The 10982-nt window shown below is 39.1% G+C and overlaps 1 protein-coding gene across 1 annotated transcript in view; it reads left to right on the top strand.

Moving 5' to 3' along the window:
- Positions 1-265: 265 nt before the first annotated feature.
- Positions 266-10982, top strand: part of FAM120B (family with sequence similarity 120B) — a gene marked incomplete at its 3' end in the record, with an annotated part of 47728 nt that continues 37011 nt past the window's right edge. Inside the window, exons 1-3 of the mRNA XM_009695484.1 lie at positions 266-1285; positions 4560-4740; positions 10760-10855. Of these exons, the coding sequence (XP_009693786.1) occupies positions 266-1285; positions 4560-4740; positions 10760-10855 (1297 nt within the window). The remainder of the gene's footprint in view (positions 1286-4559; positions 4741-10759; positions 10856-10982) is intronic.

Below are 10982 nucleotides of genomic sequence, written 5' to 3'. Positions count from 1 at the left end.
AGTTTTCACTGGTGTAAAAAGCAGAAATAGGAGGCAAAGTGAATGGGCGCTTTTGTCCAGATTGTTGATGGAAAGAAAACCGGTTCAAACTGTTTAAATGCCAAGACAACACAACAAGCTATCAGCAAAGGCAGAAAAATAACAGTGCAGCTTCCAAGCTGCTTTTTTTTAATTTTAGAATTTCATTACGTTTCTCAGTATTGCATTTTAGAATGTTGTTTTTATTTTGCTTCTTTCAGACTGCTGTGAGTTTCAGAGATCAACCATGGGCATTAAAGGTTTGCAGGGATTTGTGGCAAGAGTTTGCCCTGATGCATGCAGAACTGTAGATCTGAGAGAAATGGCAGAAAAACATCTCATCGATCATCCTGATTTCCCGCCTGTTATTGTAGTAGATGCCATGAGTTGTGTTAGGTACTGGTACACACCAGAGTACTGGGTCTGCGGTGGCCAGTGGCAGGAGTACCTTGCCATTTTAGAGGATTTTATTAAAGCTTTTATGGCAGCTGGTATCAAGTTGGTGTTTTACTTTGACGGAGTGGTAGAAGAGAAAAAGAGAGATGAGTGGATCAAACGGAGGTTGAAGAATAACGAGGAAATAGCCAGAATATTTCAATTTCTCAAGACTCACAGGAAACAACCAGGGAGAGGAATGTTCGTTGTTCCTTCAGCTCTGCCTACTTTTACACGTTTTGCCCTGAAGTCGCTTGGTCAAAAAACAGTATGCACGTTGCAAGAGGCAGACTTTGAGGTGGCTGCATACGGTTTGCAACATAAATGCATAGGAATTCTCGGGCAAGATAGTGATTACCTCATCTATAATACATGCCCCTACTTTTCCATTGAGAAGCTCCATTTGGACAGACTGGTCACTGTCATGTACTCTCGAGAAGATCTTTGCCGTGCGTTGGGGCTTAGTTTGACACACCTCCCTCTCTTTGCTTGCTTGCTTGGCAATGATGTTGTTCCAGAGAGCATGTTGGAAGGCTTTTGGCATAAATGTTTAGTCACCAGTCCCCACAGGAACAACAGGTACAACAGAAGAACAAACATACTTCTAGCTGTAGCAAATTATGTCTCAAAAGTTCCATGCTCATACAGCAGCCTGAAACACTTGGAAGAGATGCTACCTTTGGGATCAGACAAGACATTACTTTACAGAGGAGTGCAGTCCTATCTTTTGCCCGGGCAGCAGTCTCCATGGATTCCTCCCGAAGCAACAAATTGCCAAATGTTCTCCCTTCAACAACAAACAGCTGTGTGTCAAGATAAAGAAATCTTTCAGGTACCTTTTTTTTTTTTGAAGCTTAATGGTCACTTTATTGCCATGACGACTTAGTGGAAGTTGGTAATGAGTACACCGAACCTATTGATTTAAATTTGCTTGTGCAAAAGCTTTTGTCTGTTAAGTACAGCCACGGTTAGGACTATTACATGCATCACGATGAGGGCAGATGCAGCACGTTTAATTAAAAATGGTTCCTCTCTTTTTGACGCATCAAACAGGTCAAATAATGGAGAGCAGCTCCTGTATATAGCTGGGCATGGAGATGTACTTCCCATGTATTGCACGATGTAATTACTTGCTTTTTGCTTTGAGAACCCACAAGTCAGCTACAGCTGGTTAAGGGTCTGCTTGGCTGTGCCTGGCACATGAAGTCAAGGTACCAAAGGGAGCTGTGCTAAGAGTGCAAAAGTTGAAACTGCTCTCGTGGAGGAGATGAGGAAACTTCTCATATATCTGTATTTTGTGATTTTGTTTGGATCAGGTTAGTTATCCTTCAGGTTCATAGTCCCTGAAGGAACCAAAAGTGCTTTGAGTGGTTTGTTAATCCTTAAAGGGCAGGGCTGCACTAGCAAGTTTCACTTACGGCTTCCCACATGGGCAGAGATGCGCTGGTGTTGGGATGGGAAGTGGTATGTCAGATCTGGTCGCTCCGAGAGGCTGGGTATCTTAGCTAGGGTAGCCTACCTGGCTGATAGAAACTGAACTACCTTGCATCAGCGTTTTTGCAATAGTAGTAAGTCTAGAATACAAATCTGTAAATTCATGGCAATTAAGATAACATAGTGAGATTTAATTTTTAAAAAATCTATATGAGGTAGTGTATTTTAGACCCTATTTTAGCCATGTTTCTCCCTGTTTTGTTAGGTCCCTATAGACTTCAAATAAAGCGCTTTTTTTTCTGTTTCTTACTTATCTTGAATGTTTTTTTTAAAACTATTTTTCTGTTTCCTCCTATTACTCTAAAATAATCCTACAATTTACATTTGCCTTTTCTAAAAAGACTCTAAAACATTTTAAATCTACATTGTAACATGTGCAGTGCTCATTTCAGCTAAACTGCAGATATATGTGTTGGGTTTTTTTTTATTAACCACACATAGATAGAATACGTGTCACTTTTGACTGTTGTAGTTAAATACAAGCTGTTATTTAAAAAACCCAACAACCCTACATCCTAATAAAGTGTTGAAAAATACTGTTTATTCTTGAAGTGCAAGTAGAAATTAGCTAGAATGTAATTATCTAGGTTGGATTATGGCCAGGACAATAGTGGTAATATCCTTACTCCTTAAGAGAATGTACCATGCGGTCTTTATGACAAGTGGTCATTATTTCTTGGCTTGATCTTTCATTTGAAGGGTTGCAGTTCTCTAGCGTCATGCTGAGCTACTGCTGTAATAAAATAATAATGTTTAGAAACTCCATTGAAGAATGCCTCACTGTTGCTGCATAAATCCTATGTTAAGCCAGTCCCTGGGCCAAGGAAATTACAGTCAAAGTTGTAGACATGTTGACTTGTCTTTTGTTTTTGTTACAGGCATTTAAATATTTGTATATGTAATGTGTGTCCCTTGCTTCATATTCTGAAACCTATATATCATTCTGCTTACCTTGCACATAATCTGAGCTGCATGTAAATGACATACACAGCTCCATGTCCTCATGTTGCTGCTTCTATAAGAAAAGATGAGCATAGCTTTCTAGCTGCCTGTAGGTGTAAATCAGAAATATTTTTCAAGGTACAGGATTGAATGCAGCAATACTTTTGAAATCAGCTTGTATTTTTTTCGGTATGCAAGGATGTGTAAATTGCAGGAAACTAGTGTTTTCAAATGCTCTCTCACCTGTGATGGTGGTTTGTATGAGATAGTTCAATGCTTCATTTAAATCATGCTTAGAAATACTTAACTCTTTGTTTTTGTTTTACACAAAAGTATATTTGGGGGATTACATTGTTTATGTATATTAGGAATACTGAAGTATTTCTTCCAGGGCAACCCTTGATTTATTGCTGTAAGAAAATGCTCCATTGGTTGGCATTGTACCCAGAAGCCTATCACTGATGTTATGCTCATGTGAGCATTTCTTCTGAAAGTATGACATTTCAGTAGAATTAGTTTTGATCAGTAATGACCCAATGATTCACTGCAGCTTTGACCTGCTGAGTTCCCAGGTTTGCAGATAACTGGAATTCTTCAGAAATGGTGAATTTGGCTCTGGCCAGTGGTCTGGTAATTCCCAGCGGAAGAGACTGAGGTAGCTGCGTGGATGGCACAACCCGAACCATACAGATAGTGTGACACGTACAGGGAATGCAGAGTAGAGAAGCTTCAGTGCCGGCTCACCACATGGCGTGGGTCCTGGAGAATTTGTTAGTGGCACCCCATGGAAATAATTGGCTCCACTCAGCTGTTTGAACACCCCCATAGTTTTGGTCTGAGGTTGCAAAGTAGAAAGTCTGTCTGGCTCTGCACGTGGCCAGCCCAGGTTACAAGTGTTACTGGTTGAAATCCTGCACTGCCTGAGAGCAGCTTTGTTGCTTCTGCATCTAAGCTACTCCGGACCAGTGATCCCTGCCAGTGTTGGGGCTGCTTGTAGCCAGCTGTTGTAGCCAGATGTATCTGCATCCAACGCGTGATTAATATGCAGCCGGAGTGATGCTGTGGTTCTGCTTTTCAGCAACAGCCTACAGACCTGGTTTTCCTCACTAGAGTAGATTGTACTTCTTTTCTTGGGGAAGAGCTATTGCAAAGTAAAAGTGTGGTGAACTGAAGTATTCTGATTTCACCACAATGTAAATTGCACAAAGGTAACTCAGGAAAGAAATGGAGCTGTCTTATGTAGTTCATCTTGCAATAAAATTAAAAATTGGGGTTTTGTCACGCCTTCACTCGCTGTTTCAAGAGGGAAGATATGTTTCTCAGGTGACTAAAGGAGGGCAGCTCATTTTTCTATGTCTGAATTCAGAAATCATTTTAAGAATAATTACTCTCTAAAAAAAGTCATAAAAAACACCAAGTTTTAAGACTTCAGGGAGGGGCTAAGAAAGGCAATGATGGGTTTCCTGGGAATTCCTGTCCACAAAAGGGTAGGTGTCTGAAAATGTACTATACTGGTGTTATTTGAAAAAGTGCTTGTTCCCTCCCTGGCCATTCTCTCCATTTCCACTGATAGAGAAAGTACTGTTTCCTCAAACAGTGAATACAATTTGTAACTTTTCGATCCTTCTTAATTTTGGAGATAATGCCTTCTTCCTTCTTTGAACAAACAGTTAGCTAAAGAACAGCATATCCGATCTGAAAATTATACAATCTTCAATATCCTGAGCAATGGAGAGATTGAGTGCAGCAACTCTTTGGAAGATGAATGTGATACAGAGATTCCTGGACAGGCACTTATCTACCGCCCTGCTCGTCAGCATATTTATTCTGTCTTGTTGGAATCTGGAAAAGGTAAGGATTAAACTACTTACACCATTATTCAAGTATACTTTCAGTTTTGAAATATGAAATCTTGAATTTGTTGTTTCAGTGGCTACATGAGCATGACATTTGGGATAAAAACTGTTGGCAGCTGAAGTGTACATCTTAAAGAATCAAGAGAAAATGTGACAATGAAATTGCAGATTTTCTACATGCTGTTCCATTTCAGTGCTTTTAAAGAGATTTTTAAAAATTGGGATTTTTTTTCCTTGTTAAATGGGAAGTTGTTAATGATCAAATGATTGAGCAAAACAATGACATATAGAATATTTTAAAAGTTTGAGAGGATTGAAATCTGACATTGCTTTGATAAGTATAGGTCCTGATGAATTAATGAGTTTTCAAAACAGTAACGCACTGTTACAGTTTTACCTGCTGTTGATTTTAAGTTGGCAATTTTAAGAACAGTGGATAGTCAAATATAGTTACTGAAGTAATACAAATGCAAGTAGTCATCCCCGTGATTATTAGTTCTTTCATCAAAGTGCAAGAAAATACTATTTCTTTATCCAGTGGTATAAACAGATTCTGTAGTGAGTATATATAATCTGTGCTTGCATTCTTCTGCTTTAAGACAGACAATTCTTTATTCACATCCTTGAACAAATTTTGTGTTCTTAAGGCTTCCATTAGTTAAATGTTATCTTTACAGTGTCTTTTAGGCAGTGAGTTGAAAATTAAAAATGTACTGAACTTTTTTTTTTAATGTGTTGATTTCTCCTTGGTAATTACTTTACATTTTATTCATGAAAGTGCACTGTCTTGAAACCTAGAAACTATGTGCTTAGAAAAGCACAGAAAGGTAATTAAGTACCTGACTTCCTCCAGCAACTAGAGGTTGAAGTTGTGCCATAATAGAAAGAAAAAAAATAGGAAAAAATGAATCAGAGTTTACATAGTCATTTGGAGAGAGTAACAAAAATCTCCTCAGTAATCATGCACATCTGTAATTTTTTGTTTTTCAGCCTACTGCCTCCAGGTTTTGTAGACAATTATAACTTGGTTGGGTTTTGTTTGTTGCTTTAAGCAGCAGGATATTCATTGGTGTTGTCAGAAACACCCAGACCAAAACTTCTAATTAACAATTGTTGCTGCAAGATGGTGGGTTAGTAGGCAGATTCTCATTTGTGTTTCAGTGTTTGTGGTGCTGAAATGAAGATGATTAGAATTGAAATACAGAAGCATTAATTTAGAATCTTATTGAAAGTGAAATTTGAAAATGAAAGAGGTCTTTTAAGAAAGTGATTTTTAGAATAGAACTGGAGATAACATGTATTATTTGTTCTCAGTTCATGCTTCAAATTCCAGCAATAATTTTCTAAAGTAAATCATAGTGAACCCTCAATCCTTAAGCCTTCCAGAAAGGTAGGTAGAGTGTGTCTGCTTTTTTAGTCCATGTGTTTAAGTGCTTTAACCATGTCACTTCCTAGTAGTTCATGGTTGGGGTTTTTTTATTCCAGTGTATAGTTGCTTCTAAGTCAAGAGTGTAGATCATTAATCAGAGTCTGTATGGGAATTCATAAGTAAACGTAAGCATTATTTTTTATAAACTTGCTTCTGGACCTACAAGGAAATTTTGTTCTTTACAAAGTAGGTAGAATCCTTTGCCAGTTTCCCTCAGATGAGGTCAAGTTGACTGTATTTTGTAATTTGATGAGGGGTAGGATGGGAAGAAGTAACCTACACTGTATGTAGGTTGTAGTATAATGTAGAATTACTTTGGGTTAGCTTTAAAAAAGAACTTAATGGAAGGAGTCAACCAATTAAATTAGTCCATGTGGACTCTGCTGGCATTGTGATACAGTTGCTGATGTGCCTCCTTTGAAGCTAACTTGGCTAACTCGACAAGATGTTCCAGTTTGCAGTGGAGATGTATGTGTTAGCGATCCTCTTTTTTATTCCTTAAGATCCCTCGATTACAAGATTCTTGTGTTGGAAACTGACCTCTTTGCGAATCTGCTTATTTACTGTTAAATAGGGATAGCAAAGGAGCCAACATTTAGTAAAAGCAGCAGTTACGGTTTTAGTACAGGTTAAAAGTAACGTAAATTTTCTCTACCCTGAATCAAGAAACTATTAGTTTTGAATGTTCAGATTGAGATTTCGAAACAAGTTACGGTTTTAGTACAGGTTAAAAGTAATGTAAATTGTTTTCTCGACTCTGAATCAAGAAACTATTAGTTTTGAATGCTCAGATAGAGATTTCCAAGTGTGCCTAAGAGACCCAAGAATCCATAGGAGCTGGATGTCATCATATCCTTTGAAATCACCTGCCTAGACCATGCCACTTTGCCTGAAGGCATAGTGCGGTAAGCGTTTCTTTTGCTGTCAGTGCCAGTTTAAGTAATTCTCTTCCACAGCCACTCATTTCAGTCCCTGTGCAACCTCTCGGTTGTGCTGGTGCAGCAGTTTGTGCAGCTGTGTGGTGGCCTAGTTTGAGAAACTGAAAAAAGCCCCTCTCTCTCTTCCCTCACTTTCTTGCAGTCAGGTAACTATCCTGGTTCTATTTCCCCATATGACAATTTCTGTAGCCACAAGCAGCTGTGGTGAAACAGCCCGAGGGAATGGCAGGGAGTGGGAATGAGCAAATCAGTGGTCTCCTGAAAAGTTAGCAGTGCTTTTGAAAGAATTGCTGGTGTAGCTATGCCTCTGGTATAGTTTGGTATATGGAAAGCATGTGCATACCTTTACTCATGGAAATGTTGCTAGAATCACAGCCTTGATTTTGACCCTACAGAAATAAATAGGAGATTGATAGTGATCCTGATAACGTGGTGTTTGTTGCCTGTGTATTTTAAAAGTATCTTTATAATTAATGGAGCTATTTCTGATCGTTACGTGGAACATTGCATGTAGTGATAATGAATTATCAACTTTTGGTATCTTTCCTAGAAAAACAGTACTATTGGAAAAATTCAAGAAGGAGGGGAAAATAACAGTAAACAATGCACCTTGATAGGCCAGCCAAGCTCTTTCTTTTGTGTGCAAAGAGTTCAGAACAAAGCTGGCAGATTTTGGCACTGGCACGGCCCATGGAAATACCTGCACCTCGTGACGGTTGCCAATTAGGAGGTCATGTAACATAGCCTAAGCCCGTGGCCAGCTCCTGGAAGTCCTGGCATCACTCCCAGTTCTAACATTAGCAGGCCAGACTGATCCTCGCTTTGACATTGTCAAAACCAGTCCGTTAGCAGAATTTTTGCCAGTGACCACTCGGGAGGGCTGGCGTTGCTGCAGGTGTAGAGGAGCACACGTAACAGCATTTCCAGCTGCCTCCTGTTTTGGTGTTTTGCACATTTTTTCCAGAGATATTTCCATGCAGGGAAGGTTGGCATTTAGTAATCACGTCTCTGTTTTCTTCTTGGTATGTTAATGTGCTGTTAATTTGCAGGACCTTGCTTTCAGCTATATTTATTTGGCTACTTATGTGAGCGATAATACACTTTTTTTACTAATGGACTATAATAGTGAAAAACACTCAGCTGATGTGGTGCTACATCCTCTACCGACATTCACATACATTAAAAGAACAAAACCAGAGGTTTCCTATTGACTTCTCTTTTTACCGCGCTTGAGCTCAATGGGTGATGTAAAAATAGTATTTTGCTGGCATTTGGAATCGACAGACATTTTGATAAGTTGTTCTGTGAGTTGTGGAACTCATAAAGAGTGACTCTTCCTGCCAGCTCCCCCTCAGCAAAGCTTTTGTATTTCCATGCTTCTTCCTAGCATCTTCTTAACTTCTCCCCATGTCCTTGACAACTCCCTCCTGCAATATGTGGTGTTCTCGAGTATGTTCCCAGTTGCCTCCTGCTCTTCCCAAATCCCATCTACCTTTTTATTCAGCTCCAGCCTTTCCATACCTACTTGTGCATTGACTTGCCATCCAGTGCATTTGGGTACAACAGGTAACTTGACTTTCCTGCCTTTCTTTCAGTTGGTGCCCTAATAGGATCCCTTTGTCAGCTGAGCCACTAGTTTCACAAAGTGTTCAGGATTTTAATACATTTGAAATCTTTTCTTCTCTGTCAGATTTAGTTGAAACGGAGCAGTGCATCCATGAATTAATTGTAAGACAGATGTCCTAATTGTATTAGGCTTGCTTCCCTAAGAAGCCAGGCTAAAATGGCTGAGTGAGCTGAATAGATTGAATAAAGCAGAGTAATTTACATAATAAATCTTAAAACAGAATGCTAAACCATCAGAATGTTTCTGAAAGTGACTTTGGGTTGTTAAATTGGAGGGTTTTGTTCATGAAACAGCATTATCATAGGCAATGATTTATAATCAAGATGTGAGACTATTCAGCTACTGGAATGTGCAGTTTAAGGCTTTCTTTTTTTTCCCCAGTGTAGGCATTTTTCATTTTATTCTTAATGTCATCAGTTTTTGAACAGTGAAGCATGGCACGCCAGGTGTAATGCTGGCCCTCATAGTCCAGCTGTTGGTTCTTCAGTCCTTTACCTTTATTGGGAGTTTGTGCTGCAGGTCCGTGGGTAAGGAAAGAAGAAGCAGCAGGGCTGTAAACCAGATTTTGTTGTATTCTTTCCCCCCCCGACACTAGAACTCCATCTGAGGAATTTCTGCCCTTGTACCATAGCACACTACACCGTCAGGCATGCCAGTCATTTGCAGCATTGAGCTATGAACAAGATCAGGAAATTAATGTAACCAAATTTCTTGGAGTGGTGGAGGGAGGGGAAGGAGAGTATTAGAGAGATGTGTTTAGTTTGTTTTAAGCTAGGTGAAGTGTTTTATTAGGGTTCATAATGAGGCGTCAGAAATACTTGTGCAGTAAAGTGCAGGGTGATTGGAATTGATGATAAAAGGCAGAAATTTTTAAGAACCGTGGCTTCAGCACTCAGTGAGAGTTGGAAGGAATTAGAGATACAATTCTGTGAATCTGGAAAGGGACAAGGGAAGGAAAAAAAAAAAAAGCTTTGAGATTTGCCTGGAAAAGATTTGAAAACGCTATTCCAAGTGCTCAGGACTAGCTAAATCTGTTTACTTCATACTGTTTACCAGACTATAGAGAGTGGAACTTTAGGGCACTACAACATGGTTAGCATGAGCAAAATCTGGACAGGCTGCAGAAGCACCATTTATAACAACAATAATCATTCTAGGTTTTTTTATGAAGGCTTGCATTGGAATGATTGTGAGCTGACTATTGGAAATTGGAAATCAAAAATTCTTAAATGCTTGAATTTTTTTAAAGCTATTTTCTCCTTTTTTTGTGGTTTTTTTTTTGGTTTTTTTAAGCATCAGGTAGTTAGATGTGCAACTCAAGTAGTGAAATTTTTAATTTAAGAGGCATCCTACTCTTTACCAGGGGGCGGGCCAGAGTTGAGGTTAGAGGGTAGGAAGCCACTTGAGCTATTATGCATAAACAATCCCTTTATACTAGATAAAAGGTCTGGAACAATGGGCTGTAAAAACTCTGCGTCTGATGGTGGGATGACTCCATTGCTGTCAGCTTTCAAATAGCCATCAAGGCCTCCTTATAAAGATTTTGCCTCAAACTCTGACACAGGAAATGTCAGGGCAAGTTGGGAGGAGAATCATATTAAGGACTGCCTGTATATGTGGCAGTGTGACAGCCTTGAGAGACTGAGGTAGCTCCTCTAGGTCCCTAAGCTATGCCAGATGCCTCCACAGCTTCCTGAACTGCTTTGGAATGGAAAGACCTAAAATTAGCTGAAAGCTGTTTTAGAATGCTTTCCACAGACTCTTGTACTCACATTTTTGGCTGCAGTTCCCAACTCCAAACTCATGTTTATAGTACATAATTCAAACTCTCTTCATTTGTTCTGATGATTTGTCATAAAGATACTAAAACTAATTTTTCTTGGTTTGTTTTTAGAGAAGCTGACCAAACAATTCATTACAAAGTGCCTTCTATTTAGAATCCTAATCACCAGTGCTTCCAACTTTTACACTAGTGTTGAAACTTGCGTTTGACTTACTCATCCAATTCTGTCTTTTTTAGGTGGAGCCTATCCTTTGGTAAAAGAGTGGTTTGTCTATTTTGGAAATCCTCTCCAGCAGCCGGAGTTGATACAACCTATACAACCTTCTATTCCAGGTAGAATAAAAATGTGTTTAAATCTGAATGGAAATAATGACATCACTAAAATCAGGTTAGACAATCCATCATCACATGTTTGATATGGAATCCAAAACGACCGTAGAGAACAAAGAGCTAAAGTAAA

This window comes from Cariama cristata, unplaced genomic scaffold, assembly GCF_000690535.1.
Source record: "Cariama cristata isolate BGI_N322 unplaced genomic scaffold, ASM69053v1 scaffold20, whole genome shotgun sequence".
Taxonomy (NCBI): domain Eukaryota; kingdom Metazoa; phylum Chordata; class Aves; order Cariamiformes; family Cariamidae; genus Cariama; species Cariama cristata.
The sequence above is the reverse complement of the archived record's forward strand: the minus strand, read 5'-3'. Positions and strand labels throughout refer to the sequence as shown.